Raw genomic sequence first — 20,313 nt, 5'->3', positions numbered from 1 at the left:
GTGGCCGTAACTGGGTGAGATGAAACTGCAAAGACCTGGATTTTAATTGACAGGAGACAGTTGTTTAAAGAGACAGCTGTTGAGTGTGTCAGGAGCTAGAAGAAAGGAGAGAGAAGCCCTGCAGTGATCAGCCAGACCATTGGTAACTGGTGTTGTAACTCAATTCACTTCCCAAAGTTATTTCAACTGATAAAAGCTAAGAAACAGTATTTGTATTTTCCTTCCCGGGTGTACATTTTAGGGTTTTTTGTTTATTTTTGCCTAACAGTTCCAGAAGTCCTTATTTGACTCGGGACCACGGATCCAGATTATCCCAATCTTTGTTCCATCCCCGGCTCCCTCAGTACTCTCACTGAGTGCCTGCCTTGTGCCAGGAGCGTTAGGGCTGCCATCAGACCATCCCAGATTTGGAGGTCTGGGGTCAAATAAAGCTTCCTCAGGAAACTGATGTTCAGCTGAGATCTGAAGACTCAGTAGAAGTTAGCCAGACCTATTCTAGAGGTAGGAAGAGTATGTGGAAGCAAGGAAAATAGCACATACAGAGGCCTGGACATGAGAGGGCATTTGCTGAACTTGCACTGTGGCTGGATCTACGTGGAAAGAAACGTAGGGGAGCAGGTATTCGTTGATGAGCAAAACTCTATAAATTGTGTCAAGGAGTTAGAGGTTTGTTCTAAGGGCCCTGGGGAGTCTTTCAAGTGCTTTGAGCCAAGGGTGGCGTGCTGGGAAAGGAGAAGATGGAAGTAGAATGACCCATCAGGAAGGAGGCTGGGACAGTCACCCAGGCTTGAGCTGGTGGGGGCCTGCACTGGGGAGTGTGGACTCGTGGATCTGTTAAGAAGTAGGATCAGTGGGACTTAGTGGTGAAGTGGGTGTGGGGGTGAAGAAGAGGCTTGTCCCTCAATTTATAAGGTCGGTGAGTTTACAAATGAGGAAGTCAGGTCAGAGTTGGAAGTGACTTGTGCAAGATCACAGAACTGAAAGGGGGTAGAACCTTTCAGGGTTTTAGTCTCATGCCCTTTAATAATTATAGTCCCCAACTCTTAACATTTTACCAAATAATATTATATAGAAGAGCCCATCATAATAATTGAATATTATTTCTTAGTTAATGGAGTATTTTTTCCATTCCATTGAAATTCTATACAGAATAAGAGGAAACCTAGTGTCCCGGTTACATCATTAAATTGTCATTTTTTGCTGTTTCTGTCTGCAGTATAAGGAAGAGAGAAAATGTTGTTTAACAGTTAGGTATCACACCCCTGCAGTGTGTCTGCTGCCACTGTTCCTGTTGTTCTGGAAGTACAACCAGCAGTGGTGAATGCCACCCCCTCCAGATTTTGACCTCTGGGATGGCACCCTGCTCTCCAGCATGCCCCTTGCAAAGGAAGCTTACAAACATGTACATTTTCATTTATATGGCAGTATTGAATTTTAGGACCTTGGGCTTTATTGAGTTCTAATGTATTTGCTCTACACAGGAAGTTTTTTTGTCTCCCAGTGAATGGGGATAAAATTTAGCATGTGGAAGTGTGACTCTGTATGAAGACTATTTAGTGCCACCTGTCCAAAGTTTAAATCACTTATCAGGAGGTATCACACTGCCAGGATCTTGCTTGCATCTCTACAGCCTTCACAGCAAAAATAGGCTTGGGCTGTCCCAGCTCTTACAAGAGACACAGGTTTCAGCTTCTTCCTTAGAGACGCTTTCAAGGCTTTGCATGCACCCCTGTTCTCGGGTGGAACTGAAGGGGGTCGGGTACTGTCCCAGAGCTCTCATCCTGCATTGTCACAAGTCCTGGTCAACCTCTCCCCTCAGGAGTCTAGGAACCAGTTCATGTCTGAACTATTCCTTACTGCTGCTAACCTAGATTTTTCCACAGTAACTAAGAAATCTTAATTAAAACTTGCTGCATCTTTTCATCTTTTCTTTTTAAATGTTGCAGTCTATGCAGCAAAACCAGGATCCTGAAGTTTTTGCCCAGCCTAAGATGTTACCCAGTGCCATCCCGGTAAGGATTCCCTTTTTCTGAAGAGCACAGTATGTTTAAGTTCTTCTGCTGAGTGTGAAGTAAAACATTGTCACTTGAGTGAAAAGTTTTAGCTTTCAAGCCTAGGCCCATCTTAGATGCCCCCTCCTGCTCCCCTAGGCAGAGTTCATTGCTGTGACCTCTGTAGGCCTCAAGGCATCTGTCTGCAGTGATGTCTTCCCTGACTGTGTGTATGGGAGGTCAGGGTGGGCCACAGCAGGGGCACTCACTCAGTGTTTGTGAATGGGCGACTGCTGAAAGCAAGTCAGCCTGGTCCCTATGAGTAGGAGATTGTCTTTGCCCTGGAAGAGCTGTGGTGTCTCAGTAAACAGAGGGCAGCATCACTACGCTGCTCTCATTGGTTTCCCGTTGCTGTGACGACAAAGCCTCCCAGGCCTGTGTGCTCTGTGTCTTGCTGTTTCTCCTCTGCCTCATTCTTTAAAAGTTGCCCTCATCCTCCATTACCTACCAGCCTTGACATGCACACTTATTTTTTTCAGTGTTTAAACTTTTACATTCCTTTTGCCATTGAGCCTTTACACCGCTCCTCAAGTCTCAGAATTTAAAGTATAGCCAGCTTCTGACTGGTCTTGTTAATGGGTCTTTTCTGTAGCTTGTCCTGCTGCATGGTGATTGGCGGGAGCTCTCAGCCTGGTGTTGCACCAAAAAAACAAACCAAATGGCTCAGAACCCAGAAACCACATTCTCGAAGCTATGGCAAGCTCTTGGCTATTTGTAAATGAGGAGGGTGACAGATAGGAGGAAAAAAATATATAGCTCTCTGTTGATTGTATCAAAATGTGAGAATTATTTAAAATACTAATTATTACTCTTTGTGTATTCTGATGGTTAGCCATTATTAGCCCAGAAGTACATCTAAATGAAAGGAGATAGATATTAGATTTATGTATCTTTGGGAGCTTCCCTGGTGGCGCAGTTGTTGAGAGTCCGCCTGCCGATGCAGGGGACACGGGTTCGTGCCCCGGTCCGGGAAGATCCCACATGCCACGGAGCGGCTGGGCCCATGAGCCATGGCCGCTGAGCCTGCGCGTCCGGAGCCTGTGCTCCGCAACAGGAGAGGCCGCAACAGTGAGAGGCCCGTGTACCACAAAAAAAAATATATATATATATATCTTTGATACCTGTAATGGTATAATAAATATGTTGAACACCACCAAAGAAACTAAGGCTCAGGATTTCCCTGGTGGTCCAGTGGCTAAGACTCCGCACTCCCAATGCAGGGGGGCCCAGGTTTGATCCCTGGTCAGGAAACTAGATCCCACATGCCACAACTAAGACCCAGTACAGCCAAATAAATAAATATTTTTAAAAAGATAGAAACTAATGCTTCATATAACTGAGTTTTTTTAATTCTCTTTTTATTGAAATAAAACTTACGTATAATAAAATGCAGATTTTTTAATTGACTTTTAACGTACGTATATCCCTTGGGTAACGACCCAGTCAAGTTATGTAACATTTCCATCACCTCAAGAAGTTCCTTCACACCCTCTTCCAGTCATTTCTGTGCCCCTCATGGAAAAACTTTACATGTTTGATTTATCACAGGATTATTCTTACTGTGCATACCCTGCTGTTATTTATCAGATTCCCCTTCTGTGATGATTGGGCCTGGCTTCTCATAACAACTCTAGGGCATCCTTACCATATAAATGGACTCTTTATCCTTCAGCTAACAGGCTTCCTAACCAGATGTAAAATGCCCAGATGCTGCTCCTGAATGTTTATCTGAACCCCAAATAGTTAGCACTGGACTCTGGGCTCCAGTCTCCTGCTGCTTATGCTTGTTACCAGGCGTCCACTACTCTGGACATGGCTGCTGGCTTCCACACTTCGGTGCAAAATGACCATTGTTCCCCTGCAGGTGGCAGGCCCCCCACTGGTTCCTGCAACAACTTCGGCAGTGTCCTCTGTCCTGCTGTCCCCAAGTGTTTTCCAGCAGACAGTTACAAGGTCCTCAGACCTTGAGAGGAAAGCAAGCTCCCCTTCTCCTCTCACTGTTGGAACATCAGAAAATCAGAGAAAGCCTTCCATTATCCTCAGCAAGTCTCAGCTCCAGGATACATTAATACATCTAATTAAGGTATGTAGGATATCAATTTAGTCTTTGAATTTCATTCTTTAAAAATAAAAAAATTGTATGACTTCTTAGAAAATCAGTTCATAAAGAAAATTCAAGACTAGCCAGAACCAGTGTTTCTCTCTTCTTGGGCATATGCTCCAGGTGGAAAAATATCTGAGTGAATTCCAAAGTATTAATGATGGTTATCTCTGGGTGGTGGGATTCTTTGGGTAATTAGTTTACAAATCATGTGTACAGCTTCTTCCTAAGCTGTTATCAAGAAAGTAAGCTCTAATGAGGTAAATGTGACATTACCATCTCTTCCAGAATGATTCCAGCTTCCTCAGTACGCTTCATGAAGTCTACTTGCAGGTTCTGACCAAGAACAAAGACAACCACAACCTATGACTGGAGCAGAGTGAATCCGAAGGCAGAATGTCGACCTCAGAAACAAATAGGCCTCATCATGGAAACTTCTAAACACAACATTGAGTTTTGAGAATCCTGAAATTGAGCCTATGAGAAAGAGACTCATTCCTTAAAAATGTTTTCCAAGTGACGTTCCCAGTGATAATGGAGGTTTCACTGTGAAGCATCACCAGCAGACCTTTGTTTTGACAAAAAAAAAAAAAGAAAAAAAAAAGACCATTGTGTTGAGTTGTGTGGGTGTTTTCATCAGATCTAAGCAAGTTTGTGAAATAAGGAATCTGATTTTCAACTCACTGTCACGTTCAAGGTCTTAGGGAAAAGGGGTCACCAGCCTTGCAGCAGTCAGAGTTCAGCCCAGCCTACACCCCTCTCCCCTCCACTCCCCCCCCCTAAAAACTTGAGCATTGGGCTGATAGTCAAGTTCAGAACAGAGCAGAAGTCAGCTCTGTGCAAAGTAGCTTCGTGTTTTAAGGGTCAGAGTTTAAGCTGGCAAATTAGGACTGATTTGTTCAAGTGAAGTATATTTTATATGAATGCCTCACTTGGGCCTTAAAACTTCTGAAATTTCTTAATTGTGTTTTGTTTTTAAGTGTCCCCAGTGCTGCCATGTAGCAGGTTCCCAGTGCGGGGATACATTGGAATCGGGCCCTGCAGGCCCTGTCATGGTATAGGAGCAGGCGTGGCACACCTTTGAAATAAAGGCTGGGACTGGTAAGGCCCGAATTCTATCAGATATCTTCACTTTAAGTTACTCTCCAGTGGTTTTGAAAATGTTAAATTTGTGTGTGAATCATAGCCTTATTTTCCTTTTCTGTCTAAACACAGTGAGAAGTCATTGTTAATTGTTTTCCTTAACACTTTGACAAAAGGACCAGTGGACCAATCTGACAAAGCCATTCTGGTTCCATTCCTCAAGTCTACTGAGAATAGTTTTAAAGCTATGCAGAAAAGGGAGCTGTTATTCACACTGCCCTTACTTTATTATAGAATATGGAGTTTAAAACAAAGTGTGAAATTCAGAACTTTACCAATGTATTCCTAGGCTGTGAGTACTTTTGCAGCCCAAAGTGTGAAAATATGTAAAGATGCTTTGTTATGCTGCTATTGATCTGCCATGATTTATATTTATTCTTTTATGGCATGTAATGGTGATTAGTAATATTTTAATGTAGATTTTGATTTATTTCAGCAATAGTAATTTTAAGATATTCTTTGAATGAAAGTGTCTTCGTTTCTATGATACAGGTCATTTTGTAGTATTTAACCAATTAAGATGCACTGCTTACTTTTCTGAGCACTATTTAATGATGGGGTAAAACCCAATTGGCTCAACCAGCTAGCATAAGGATTAGCTGTGAATAATGCTGACAGATGTAATGGTTCCTCGGGAACAATCATTTAAGCTTTAATGGTAACTCAATCATAAGTCCACAGATTTTTTTTTTCTAGCTGAGATTTTAGAAAATTACTTGTGAATTACATACTTGTTTTAGTTTGCTCTTAGTTTTTTAGCATAAAGAATACCTTGATTGGCTTTTGTTAATCTAAACATGCTTCCTGGGCAACTTTTCTGCTTCCCAATTTATTGTCTTCTATTGCATTTACCTAGTTATTTGTGAATTGCGCAGAAGTCAGGGAAGCTTTTAAGTTCTCATTCTCCATTAGGAATAGTTTGATTTCAAAGGTAGTGTGTAAATTCAGCAACCAAAAATGAATTGCTTGCGTGTCACCTGGGAAAGAGAAAGTTTCAGTAAGACGTGAAGTGTTGCTGACACCAGGAGATGGTGTCCAGGGAGCCACGTGACTGTTCTCAGAAAACAGTTGCCCTGGTAGGTTTGCTAGCATCCCAGGTGTAGTCTCAGTGGGCTTTGGTAAGCGGAAGAATCGAAGGATTCTTGTTATGATAGACATTTGAATTGAAATGATGATTTGAGTATGGACAATATTACGAGAGAGTTGAGAGAATATCCTGAAGAGGGTCTTTAATCAGATCTGTTAATTTTCACCCTTTAATCCAAGGAATGAATATGACAGACAGTAAAGAGAATCTGTGATAGGGTTTCCTTAGTGTGAAAGTAAATTTTTAAGTGCCCAAGTCATGGAGACTTGAAAAGGGTAAACCTGTTTCAACTCCCAGATTTATATATTCAAAGCATTTTGAAAATTCAGAAGCCAGAAGTTCCCCATCATGATGACTAGGAAGTTCAGGCCAGAATGAGTCCCTAGAGAAGTCAGGCCAAGCCTGAACAGTTGCAGTTGGATGACCCTGGCCCGAAAGTCGCAGTTCAGTTGCCTTATTCCTCGTTCAGGCTTCTGTCCAGAACCTCATGCTAGTTTAGGTTGCATGTTTACATTGCTACAGTGACTTTACTGGAATCTTAGTTTTAAACCTTAGTTGAATCAAAATGGACACCAAAACAGAGATGCTTCTTGCTAGGTTTGCAGAACTGCAGGTGCCTGCATTTAGGTCACCGTGACTGTCTGTATGCCACCCCTCACCTGGGTGGGTGGCACTACTCTTCTTTGGTTGTAGTTAATGTGGTGTCTTTGAATGGACTCCCACCTCCCAAACAGCCTTGCTCCTTTCCTTTAAGGAAGAAGCTCCTCCTCATTGTGCATCTCTCCGAGGTTTGTAAGGTGTGACTTTGAATCCTAGGTTTTCAAGTGACTGTCAGTTTCAGAAGCATTCATGCCATCTGCATGTGAATGTGTGTCCATGGCTTACTTTGGAAGGCTTTTGGGAGTGGGGTTTTGTTAAGAGCCCAAGTTGACCTGGGTCCTTCTCTGCCGGAGGATGCACAGGCTAAGTTTAGAATATGACCCAATTTTGCATGTCAAGAATTGTTCTTTTTCCACCCCTGTTTTCTTGTAAAAATTTTAAACCCCATCAAATCTACTAGGTAAATATTTTTAAACCACGCAGCTTTATTACTCTCCTCCCCAAAGAATGTAGTTTGAAATTTTCTCATTTTGGTAGTAGAGGCCATAACTGCCATTGTATTACTAACAATGCAACATGAAATTGAAGGTGCCTAACTGCTTAAAAAACAAAATTAGCCACATCATACTGTAACTCTGGGCAAAACGAAACACAGAGGAATGAGAGGCAGCACAGGCACGAGTGGGCTCAGTCCACGTGAGTGAAGACGAGGAATCACAGGGACGTGTGTCCTGCATTCTTGCTGCGTGTTTGCTGCTGAGCACGTGTTTCTTTCTTACTTGTCTTTGGTTTTCTTCAGTTGTATTCAAAGGGCCTTCTGGAACCAATAGTGCCCTGTGTTTTCAGGTGTCTAAAACGTTAAGATCTGAAACAAGTAAAGCAACTTACACTGAGCTTTTTAAAGCTGTGCTTGAGAACATTTCCCTGAGTGGGCCGGGGCCTCAAGGAGCCTGTTTTTCAGCAAATTCAGCAGGAGAGATGTGTGCAATGTTTCACTCGGTTTTGTATTTGACATCTTCATTTGAAATGCTATGATGCAATATCGTTCACTTTGAATGGGGAAAATGCAAAATTGTGTTTCCCTTTTATCTGTGTGATTCCTTAAGAAACGTGTTTTTAACAGTATGTGTTCTAAATGGATTTTTATTCTGTATTCCTGCTTTGGCCATGTGGCTCTCATGACCTTCAGTGTACCAGAGTCTCAGCGCCCTGAAATGTGAGCATGAGAAGCTCTGGGGTTACAGCAAGATTTTTGTTCCATGAGCGCAATACAGCATCATTAACATTTTTAATGGTATGGATTTTATACCATCTGTGTATGTTTGCAAATATTAAGTTATTACCTGTTTTCAGATGAGCATTTTTCATCCTAAATTTTATATGTTTGCAAATATATTTTTTTAATAAAAGTTCAAAACCAAGTTTTAGCACCTACTAAATTTTAATTGTGTTTTTATTGAATTTACAGAAATAGGAACTTTTGAATGAGTTGCTACACTTTGCCAGAGTCTCCTACTGCTGAGAGGGAGTGAGGTGAGAGAACAAAACAACTCCATTTATTTCTCTGAGTTTTCCCCAGATGGAGGGTACAGGTCTAATCACGACCCAAAACACTGTTTTGCAGGGGACTTAACCTCCCAGGTCACTTCCCCAGTTCACGCAGTTCATGCGCATTGAGTTGTCATATGTGCCAGGCGTCTAGGATGATAAGGAAAGAGGGAGGGAAGAAAGTAAAATGTGATCATTGTGGGACATAGGGAAAAGGAAAAAAGTGTTCATCATGTATCTCCCTAGTAATTGTTCACATTAAGTGTGTTTCCAAATGGAATTCTCTCTAAAATGTTTGTTATGGCTGCCTGCTTTTTTAGAGCAGAGCGTATGCTTAACCCTTGCTTTATGACTTTTGTACACACACACACCCCAGTCATCATTAATGCATGCTCATTCAGCACTTAAGCATTGCTGTCCATTATTTTCCTGATCTTCACAATAACCCATCTTAGGGAGAAGGGAGTTGAAGCCGAGAGTGACAGGGCCTGCTGCTTATTAAGCCAGTACTGAGTTAGGGACCCGAAGCCAAGCAGACCAAAGGGCTGGTCTAGAATTCCTTTCTTGACTCCATTGCCTCCACGATAAATTATTCTAGATTGCTTTCTATAATTCCTTAGGTCACACGTTACCACTGTTTATTAAAAGCTAGTTTGACAAAAAAAAAAAAAAAAAAAAAGCTAGTTTGACCTACTCACGTGCTGCTTTTCAGCTGTCATGACCTAGGAAACCAGGTAACCAGGTTCATTGGAATTTCGTGAAAAACTAAGGCCACTGGATCGTGAACAAGAGCCATAGGGTTTGGGATTTTAGGCTTCCTGGTTGTTTCTAATGATGTTTTCACTCACCGTTTATGGATCCTGGTTCATGCTGTTGCTAAAAGATACCTCATCTTAGGCTTCCCTGGTGGCGCAGTGGTTAAGAATCCACCTACCAATGCAGGGGACACGGGTTCGAGCCCTGGTCCGGGAAGATCCCACATGCCGCAGAGCAACTAAGCCCATGTGCCACAGCTCCTGAACCTGCACTCTAGAGCCCGTGAGCCACAACTGCTGATCCCCGCGTGCCTAGAGCCCATGCTCTGCAACAAGAGAAGCCACCGCAGTGAGAAGCCCACACAACAAAGAGTAGCCCTCGCTCTCCACAACTGAAGAAAGCCCACATGCAGCAACAAAGACCCAATGCAGCCAAAAATAAAATAAATATTAATTAATTAAGTGATTAATTTTTTAAAATACCTGGTCTTTGAGTAAGTGTGTGAGTTAGAGATTGCTGAGGCTTCTGTGTTTGTCAGAGCTACAAGAACCAGCCTGTCTCTCCTGGATGAGCAGCTAGAAATCCGGCCATGGGGTTTCCTCTAAAGATGAAGCCAGGTTCTTGGAAAGCTGAAGGGAAGAGCAGCAAAACAGTCACTAAATCAAGCAAACCCCGGAGCCCAGCCTGCATTCCCTCCTTCAGACCGTGTCTTTTGGGGTCTCTGTTACCCCCAAATGTAATGGGAAGACGCCAACAGGTTTCTAAAGGGCTTAGATCAAGATTCTCCACCTAAGTTTGCTGCCACGCTCATGCAGACGGAACCCATGACAGGGTGGGAGGATGGGGCTTACATATATCTCTTCAGGTTCACCAGGCAAATTAGTTAAAAGTAAAGCTGACTACTAAGAGATTTCTTATGCCCAGCGGTAGAATGGCTCGGAAGGAGGTGATACAAAGGCCGCATGACAGTCACATTGTGTTTCCCAGGCACTTCTTTCACGTAAGTTTGAATGTATTTGAAGTACAGTCCCACAAGTCATCATAACCGACGTTTGTTGTGTGCTGTGTGCTCTGTGTGCATTCTTTAACCCTCCCCACATCCCTCAGAGGTGGAGGCCATTCAAAGTGCAGCCTCGGGAAAGGGCCACTCACGACACCAGCTTCCTGTCATCCTGGGAAGGGGCTGAGGCCCTGGCTGTGATTAGACTGACGTCAGCCCATCAGTCTAAAAAGGGCCCCAGAATTCGGAGCTGAGAAGGCGGCCACAGTCCACAGGAACTGCTGCTTGCTTACCGCGTCCCTGCCCTTCCAGAAAGATGGGTCTGGTACTGCCTGAGCCCTGGCAAAGCTCTAGAGGCACCCCCAGCAAACCGCCCGCCATGTTCTGTGGAATTTCTCAGTGTTGGCAGTGGTGCCCTGGCGTCTGAAGCATGTACAAAAGTCTGGACCCCTACGCACTTTGCTAACCAAGCCCCGTTTTGTTGTTTTTATATCTGACGTGTCCCTGCCCCCAGAGACTGCCCCTCCCAGCCTCTCCCAGGCAGGGGTCTTTCCCCTGGACAGAAGGGCTAACATCCTCTCCCGTCCTGCTGGCACCGAGAAGCTTCCCTGACTTCTGTTTGACCCTTACCCCGACAGGCCCCCTGATGGGAAAGGGGACGCTAGCAATGTTGCCGGCAACACCCCCATTTACTGTGTGGTCTCCACCCTAGCAGGCACCTCACCCCCTTTTAAACAAATAGTTTGTCATTTCACCTTTACCATTTTGACCTAGAATTCATAGAGAATGTAACCTATGCCTACATAATTTTTAAATAAGACCTAAATTGTGATCTAAAGGAGAAGTTTTAAAGTACTTTATAATCAGATGTTCCATATTAAATATGGAAATGCTTGGGCATGACTACACAAATTCTCAGAATGCCCCCGTAAATAGGAGCCCTGGTCTTCACTCTGACACGGCTCCCCTTCACCCAGAAGACGGCCACTCTCCCACAAAGGTCCCGTCCAGGGCTGACACACCTGGGAGCCAGCTCCCGCCCCCCTCCATCGCCTGCCCTGACTCACTGGGCTCCTGCCCAAAAGGAGACCGAGGAGCTGTTTGCGCTCCAGCCCAAGATGGCGAGGTTATTAATTAACATTCCCCGAGGACTTTGGAGCCCGTAAATGATGGGCCGGTGCGATGGCTGGTGCCTCAACCTCAGAAAAAGGTAGGAGGGAAGGTGGGAGAGAGAGACACACACACACCCTATTTGTTGGTCCCCATCTGACCCTTGGGGCTGGGGGTAGCACCTATTCTGTCCCAGACTCAGTGCTGGCCACTATGGGCACAGCCCCACACACGCCTGCCCTGTCCCCTTAGCCTGGGCTCCGTGGTAAACTGCGATTTCGGGAACGGGGATGCACGTCACTCTGTGGAACAGAGTGACTTTCACCGTCCTGACCACCTGGGGGACACATGTCATTGCCTCATTTTCCAGATGAAGGAACTGACCGCTGAGTGATTTGCCGAAGGCCATCCATCCAAGTTCACCCAGCTAGGGGGCAGCAGAGGCAAGAGTTGACCTGGACGTGTTCAGTTCAAACCTCCCTCTGGGTCTGTGGAACGTGGAAAAAGCTTTCAGGTCCCTGGAGAATTTTGAAACACGTTTGGAAATGACAGTGGTGTTGCTGCCAGTCACCAGTTGTTATCCGTTCCTCCCAGGTATGGCTCTTCAGAGGGCTTTCTCAGCCCTAGGCCGGGGGTGGGGGGGTGCGTGGGAGTGGCTCAGAGGCATCCTGCCAGGACACTGGCCGAGCTGGGAAGCCGAGGTCCAGATCTGAAATGGGTTTATAGTCTCAATCCCCATCACCCATGCCAGCATGACACAGGTACAGTTTGGTGGCAGGGAATACTGTTATTTCAAAATTTGCTGTCGGTTGTCACTTCCTCCTTGGAGCCTTCCCTGATTTGCAGTCTCAGCAGGCAATTCTTTGTACAGATCACAGGACAGGGCCATGTGGCCCCTGCCGACCTGTGACCTGTGATCTGAGAACCAAGACAGGATCATCTTCTTCCCCAAACATCTAGCACAGTGCTGGCACACAGGCCTTAGTAAATGCAACAAAGGAGTGAATTCATGAGAGAATCAAAGGGTCAATTGAGGCCTCATCAAAGTCACCAGAAGGAAGGCTGACTAGATGTCACTGCTAATTCTGGGGGTGGGGTGGGGAGAAAAAGCCATTGTGTTTGGAGGGCAACCAACCTGGGCTTGGGACTTCCTGTGGCTGCTGACTGTTCCTCCCAGCCAAACACTGTTACGGCTTCGTGTTTCCCAGGAGGAGCCATGTGGCTCTAAACAGGGAAAGGATCCATGCCTTTCTCCAGGCTGCTGCAGCCCTACCCTAAATAACCACCACTTCAGCTATTCAACAACTGCCCAGGAGAAAATCCACTTAATCTCCCCACAACAAAACAAAAATGTTCATCTTTAATGTCCACAGGAACAAAAGCCACCTCTACCACCCAGCTTGCTCAGGGAAACCAGGAGATATCAGAAGAGGGAACAGGGTGACAATCTCTCCCCACTCTGTGCCGCAGGCCATGCAGGTGGGCCCGGCTGCCCTAGAAGTGCCCTGACAGCAGCACTGCCCAAGCCCAGCCTGGCACGGCACACCCGGACAGGAACTGATGGGGGCTGTTGAGGCAGCTCCTTACTCCCCACCCAGGGAGGTGCCCAGGCTTTGCTACTCAAACCGCAAGCTGCAATGACTAGGCACTTTTCCTTTGTGTGCAAGGAAAGCAGGCTTGGCAGGGCTGCGCTGGGCTCCATGCTGGTGCTCACCTTTCAGGAGTGCCAGGTGCCTGCAGCCCCGGCCTTTGGGGGTGACTCAGAGGGTCGACCATCCAATCTGGTCCTGGGATTGGCCAAGGACACACAGTGATGACCAGAAAAGAAGCCCTCTCTCCCAGAAGCAAGTGCTAGCTACAGTGAAAGCACAAGTATGTTTGATACAGTACAAACGCGGAAGCAACGCAAATGTCCAACCAAGGGGGGACAGTGGATGACCTTCCTCTGCGCCAGTAATAATTCTGGGGTAGAAAAGCACATGGACTCTGCGGGAAAGCATTTAAGATGCACAGTGATATAAACCAGAGGGATCATGACCTTACTTAAAATATTTATGTTCATGGATAAAAAGGAAAACAAAAGGCTGGAAGGAAATAACCAAAATGTTGTCCTTAGTGACATCTGGATGGTGGATTATGGGGGATGAAGTTTTCCTCTTTGTGTATCAGTCAGGATACAAGCAAAGAAGCAGAACCTGTAGGTCTATATTAAAGATTTGTGGCAAAGAATTGGATTGCTCCAAGGTGGTGGGGCGAGGGGACTGATAGGTAAGTCACAAACTGCAGAGGAGGCTGGAGCTGCCACAGAAGAAGTCACTTTTCTTCTTCAGCCTTTCAACCAACTGAATCAGATCCACCCAGGTTATCTAGAATAACCTCTTTTACTTAAAATCAACTGATTATGGGATGTAATCACATCTACAAGATACCTTCACAGCAGCACCTAGGTTAGTGTTTGATTGAATAATTGGGGACACAGCCTAGGTGGATTGAAACAGGAGGGAAGGGGGGCAGGGCACAACCTTTGAAAGAATGACATAGCCCGAGGACATGACATAAACGGATTAGAACCAAATGGGTCCAAGATGGTGGACAAGTCGACTTCCACTAGACCTCGAGCCTCAGTATACACTCATTGTAACACATCAGTAAGCTAAATGACAAACCCACAGGCGCCATGACAGTTCCAAGGACAACCATAAGGATGAAAAAGTGGGCAGTGGCCCAGTTCCTGGAAATCCCCGCCCCTTCCCGGAATAGCTGGAATACTCCTCCCACTCATTAGCCTATGAAATTACCCACCCCTATAAAAGCTGACAATCCCATATCCTGGTGCCTTTCTCACCTTCTGAGATGGCCCACACTCAGTCTGTGGAGTGTGTTTCTCACTTCTTACCTATTACTTTGTCTCACTGAATCCTTTCTGTGATGAGACGTCAAAAACCTGAGCTTCATTAAGTCCTGAAACCAGGTGTGCAATCTCAGTTGGAAGACTGGGGGTTTTGGCCGGGTTCTAGTCCCAGCCATGTGGGTTCAAGTCCCAGTCTGGGTTTTGGCTGGGTTTGAGTCCCGGCACGTGAGTTCAAGTCCCAATTTGGGGTGCACGGTTTCAGAATGACATATAAAACAGACTATCACAGTATTTTGATATATTCTCAAATTTTCTACAAAGAACATGTGTTGTTACTTGTATAATTTTTTTTAAAGCAGTAAATGACAAAACCACCATGAGATACTACTTTGTACCTACAAGGCTAGTTAAAATAAAAAAGACAAGAGGATGGGCTTCCCTGGTGGCACAGTGGTTAAGAATCTGCCTGCCAATGCAGGAGACATGGGTTCAAGCCCTGGTCTGGGAAGATCCCACATGCCACGGAGCAACTAAGCCCGTGCGCTACAACTACCGAGCCCGTGCACCACAACTACCGAGCCTGCGTGTCACAACTACTGAAGCCCGTGCACCTAGAGCCCATGCTCTGCAACAAGAGAAGACACCGCTATGAGAAGCCCGCGCACTGCAACGAAGAGTAGCCCCCGCTCACCACAACTAGAGAAAGCCCATGTGCAGCAACAAAGAACCAACGGAGCCAAAAATAAAAATAAATAAATTTATTTTAAAAAATTATTAAAAGATACATTTCTGCAAGAAGAAAAGTGAATCCAGAGAGAAGATTTGGGAGTAAAGAAGCAACCCTGACTGGTCCGAGTCCCAGTCAGGGTTTTGGCCGGGTTCGAGTCCCAGCGTGTAGGTTCAAGTCCCAATCTGGGTTTAAGCTGGGTTCGAGTCCCGGCATGTGGATTCAAGTCCCAATCTGAGGTGCACAGTTTCAGTACCACGCGGCTTACGGGATCTTAGTTCCCCGACCAGGGAATGAACCCAGTCCCCTGGCAGTGAAAGCGCTGAGTCCTAACCACTGGACCACCAGGGAATTCCCAAGTTGTGATTTTTTTTAAAAGCAATAAAATGAGAAAGGAAGGAGAGAGAGCCATGTGCACCTGGGTTAGAGCTGACTTCTAGCAAAGTCGAGGAGCTGGTGAGTTATCCCCTGTGTCCAGGTTCCCTTTCCCCACCCCTGCCTCCCTGTCATGGGGCTCTTGCCCAGTGCCTACGGTCCCAGAGTCTGCAGGTGTCCTGGAGAAAACCATCTATAAAATTCATCTCAGAATTCTCTCTTCTCATTGATTCTCCCTTTGCTCACTGGCCAAGGGGGTCTAATACCTCCTGATGCCTACATACCACTGCCAGGACGAGCTTACAGCTGTGAAAATGAGGGTAGCCTCCCCACCTTGAATTTGCTTTCCCCAGGCAGAGAAAGGGAAAACAAGAAGAAACCTCTGTTTGTTGTGAGAATGAGCCCATTTTACAAATGTGAGGAAACAGAGGCCCAGAAACATGCAGGGATCCACCCAAGGCCATGCAGGTCTTGGATTCCCTCCCTCTGCCCTCTCCCCCAAGCACATGGCTGAGAGGCAGAGGTGACTGAGTCACAACCAGATTTCCTGGAGAGCTCATTGCCAAATATGTATCAAGGGCTTTAGAAGGGTTGCCAACCTCTGACCTAGCAGTTTCCCATTAAAAATTCTGGGAAAACTCCCGGCTAAGCTGCCAGGAGGTCAAGGATTTAGGTACCACATGTTAACTGCAGGGTAATACATCTTGGTGAAAACCTGGAAGCACTCCAAATACTCATCACTGAGGGATGGTTAATAATGAGGACGTAGCTCCATGATGGGACAATACACAACTAGTAAAAACGATGTCTTTGAAGAATTTGGGAATGCTAATGGGAAAATGTAAATGAAAAATGGAGAATTTTATGTGATCCTGACAATAAGAAAACAAAAGAACTATAGTAGCAAACACCTCTTGAAGGGACCCCCACTTCTACTCTCCAGCCCCTCTCCCTGACCCTTGACCCTGTTTTATTTTCTTCAAACAATTGTAATAAATCAGTATTTGTCAAATGAGGGAATTCCCTGGTGGTCCAGTGGTTAGGACTCAGAACTTCCTCTGGAGGGGTCACAGGTTCAATCTCTGGCGGGGAACTAAGATCCTGCATGCAGCGTGGTACAGCCAAAAAAAAAAAAAAAAAAATTTGTCAAATGAACAAATGACTTTAACAGTGGTCCTCTTTGGGTGGCATTACATACAATTTTAGTTTACTTCTAAATTTTCTATACCTTCCAGGTTTTTACTTTTACCTTTGGAGGGGGGGCAGTGTTTTTAAAAAACAAGAATAAAATCAAAAGTTAAATCAGAAAAATCAGAGGTTCTGTGAGTTGAACTGTGTGTCATCTCACGTCCCTGGGGGCAACATTATCAAAAGAAACTTTACCCCAAAAATGCCTCTGGAAGGAAATTTCCAGCATTGAGAGGAGAGATGGATTTATTAAAACTGAATTCTTCATCAACCTACAAGCCCGTTAGAGAGTGTCCAAGAGTGGACCCTCTACTACGCATTGGTGGACACGAGGCTGGACACATCCTCGCACAAGGACTCGTCCCAGGCCCCCACAGGCTTTGAGCCCCAGATATGAGTCAAAGACAGTGTCCCGAAAACCCAGATTGGGATGTTGCCTCCACTGCAAGCCTGACTTAGGGCCCCCAGCACTAGCCCAGGCCTGCCCCAGGAGCCGCACGTGGGCCAGACCTGCCAAAGTGATGCCCAGTGCTGTCATTCAGGAACACAGCTGCTCAGGACCCATTCACGCCTCACTGGTGTCCACTTAGGGGATGTGCAGAAGCACATCAGGATAGCTCTGCCCTGAATTTCATGTAGATAGCAGAGCAAGGGCAGGAGGAACCTCCCACTGGTGAGCACCTACCACCTGGAGGTTTGCTCCCAACTCAAAAACATCCAAGGAAACAGCCTGGCTTATGAAACACAAAGGCAGCTTTACATAATCATGAGAAATTACAAGCAAAAGCGCATTCATAAAAATGCATCTCCAGGGCTTCCCTGGTGGCACAGTGGTTAAGAATCCACCTACCAATGCAGGGAACATGGGTTTGAGCCCTGGTCCGGGAAGATCCCACATGCCACGGAGCAACTAAGCCCGAGTGCCACAACTATTGAACCTGTGCTCTAGAGCTCGCGAGCCACACTACTGAAGCGGGTGCGCCTAGAGCCCGTGCTCCGCGTCAACAGAAGCCACCGCAATGAGAAGACCATGCACCGCAACGAAGAGTACCCTGCGCTCACCACAACTAGAGAAAGCCCACGTGCAGCAACGAAGACCCAAAGCAGCCACTAATTAATTAATTAATTAATTTAAAAAATAAAATTAAAAAAAAATGCATCTCCCAATCTCAACAGTGCTCTTTTCAAGACGGAATTTTGTTTTGCTTTTTTTCTGGATTATAAAAGTCAACAGTGTTCACTAGCACTAAATCCCAGCCAAAGAGAAATTCGTAAAGTAGAAACCCAAAGTCTCCCTCAGTCCAACCCTCCAAAGTCCCCCATGGCTTGAAGTCTGTCCTTGCAGTCTCTGTTCTGCCCAGACACACTTAAGAACACACACATGCATGGGTACACACGCATGCACACACACACACATGCGTGTGCACACTTTATTTTTGACAGAAATAGGATCACACTCTACCTGCTGTTCTATACCTTGCTTTACTCTGTTTACATGTCACGGACATCTCCCCACCACAGCTGGACTTTCAGTGCTTCACTTAGCCCCACGGCGTAACCAGTGAGGCATTGAACTCAGGTCTGTCCAGGTCTCCCCGATGTTTTTCTCTGGAGAGTTCTCAGAGCCCCAAAACAGAATTGCCTGAGGGTCTTCTTAGATATGCAGAGTCCCAGGCCCCACCCTAGGGATTCTGATTCAGAAGGTTAGATGTAGTGACCAGGGATTCGTGTGTAGAATAACTGTTTCAGGCAATTCTTATGACTCAGCCAGCTAGGGGACTGTCATATCTGGTGATTGGGACCCTTACAAGCTACAGTTCCCCACAGGCCCTTCCAATTTCTGTCCACAAGTCAGAAATGGGGATACTTTAGAGTATCCCCATTTCTCAGGAGGCTTGGTCTTCACACCGATTGGGTGAAATGACCACGTAGGCCCCCACCAGCCCGTGCCTGCTGCCATTGCAGACATGCTTGCCCATGGAACTTCCCTCAGCATCATCTCCCAGGCACAGAGTCTCTAGTGGAAGGGCACGAGCACTGTGGAGGTCTTCATGTACAAGGTCTAGTTGGGTTCCCAGATCTGAGCAGCAGGAGGAGCTAGACCTTGGCTCTGCCCTGTGCCTTAGCTAAGGCGCCCAGCCCTTGTAGGCCAGGGGGGGCGGGGGGCGGGGTGGGAGGAGAAGGCTGTGGTGATGCCAAACTGGGTCTTATTCACCTGGAATCCTGGGATGACAAGAAGCTGCCCCAGGGGTCCCTAGAGCCCCACAATGGGGCAGGTGGAGGGGCATTTTCTTCTATCACTGCTGGATCCCCAGAGCCATGGAGAGACCTGTGCCACCATTAGAGACCAGGGTGGGTGCAGAATGGCAAGGATTAGTCCCATTGGGCAGAGGGAGAAATTGAGGTTCGGAACAGGAAACCACTGCTCTAAAGGCCAGAGTTGGAAGGCACAGAGCTTCCAAAGGGTTTCAAAGGTATGTGCTTTCTTATCAGACTGAGGGCAGAGGCACATGTCAGGTCTCTGACATGGCATACCCTTGGGGTTATCTCACTCCAATCCAGCCTGCAGCCCTTGCCAGCTTTGGAGCCAACCTTGGGTGGGCAGCCCTCCATGGGCTGGGCCAGCAGGATCCAAGTGCTATGAGATGCACTTGGCTTAGGGTCTGGCTGGGCATCTGGGAGCCAGGCCAGCAGAGGAACAGCCAAGGAGCGCCTAGAGTTGGGGTGGGGGACTCAGTCACATTCAGTCCATTGTCCCTCATGACCCAGAGCTCTGAGTGTTGGCAAAAGACACAGAGGGGACACAGGCAAGGAAGGCTTGGCCACTTGCCTCCCTCAGCTCGCTCAGGGGCTCAGCATCAGACAGGTCTGATGCAGCCTCCTCCTCAGCCACTGATTTGAGGGGATACCTTTCTCTGTCCTCTGTAAAATGGAGCTTCTTCCTGTATAAGACGTGGTAAAGGGTATCAGCCTCCTGAGGCATGTGGGGTGGGTGAACTCCACCGACAACATCTGTGATGACGGTCCCCTCCCTACTCCCACTCGGGGGACCCTCGTCCCCCTGGGGACCAGGGGACCTGGTAAGAGCAGAGGTGGGTTCTCCTGTCCCTATAGACCTGGAAACCAAACCCAGTGATCTCCCTAAGAGTCAGCAGTGTTATTAGGCCCTAATAACTTGTGAAGGGTTTGCCTCTAGTAATTTCTCAGTTAACATTAGCTGATATTATCGTTACTACTAATATGTATTCTCATTTTCATAATCCTCATCCTCCTACAGGCTCCTCAAGCCCTGGGGTCCCTCTCTGGGGCTGGGGCTTGAGGATAGGGCGTGTTTGCTAGGGCAGAGCCCCCTGCACGCACCAGCCCTGTGACCTTAATTGACCTTGCCAGTTTCAGTTTGCTCATTTTTACTAAGGGATAATCAATGAAGCCTCCCCTCTCAGTTTCACTCCAGGGCTTTGTGGAGGAAGGAGAGCGGTCTGCAGTGAACATGCGAGTCAACAGTTGAACCCTGAGCCGGGCCTAGAACCTGCAGTTATTATCACATTATTTGTATCGGTGGTTAATCTCGGCATGGCAGTGCAGCCTGACTCACAGGAGCCTGGCAGCCCGCAGCTGCCCCGCAGATTTCGGGGTAAGGAAAGAGGGACGGAGAGGTTAGGCGGGTGGACAGCATCGGGCTGAGTCCAGAGACTCGCCAGCTCCCGACGGCCTCGGTTTCCTAACAGCGCCGGAGGGCTGGGGCGGGGCTGCCTCCGCGGGTCTGGGGGCGGGGC

The 20,313-nt window shown here is 46.6% G+C and overlaps 1 protein-coding gene across 3 annotated transcripts in view; it reads left to right on the top strand.

The window, feature by feature from the left end:
• Positions 1-8,423, top strand: part of DCP1A (decapping mRNA 1A) — a 61,043-nt gene extending 52,620 nt beyond the window's left edge. For 2 of the 3 annotated variants that reach the window (XM_060109798.1, XM_060109797.1), the window contains 3 exons: positions 1,947-2,012; positions 3,916-4,134; positions 4,441-8,423. In XM_060109798.1, coding sequence (XP_059965781.1) covers positions 1,947-2,012; positions 3,916-4,134; positions 4,441-4,521 — 366 coding nt within the window. In that variant the 3' untranslated portion in view covers positions 4,522-8,423. The remainder of the gene's footprint in view (positions 1-1,946; positions 2,013-3,915; positions 4,135-4,440) is intronic. The other variant, XM_060109796.1, reaches the window with a different exon arrangement.
• Positions 8,424-20,313: the final 11,890 nt, after the last annotated feature.

Source organism: Mesoplodon densirostris, chromosome 10 (assembly GCF_025265405.1).
Source record: "Mesoplodon densirostris isolate mMesDen1 chromosome 10, mMesDen1 primary haplotype, whole genome shotgun sequence".
Taxonomy (NCBI): Eukaryota; Metazoa; Chordata; class Mammalia; order Artiodactyla; family Ziphiidae; genus Mesoplodon; species Mesoplodon densirostris.
Note: the sequence above shows the minus strand (reverse complement) of the source record. Positions and strands in the feature narration are given on the sequence as shown.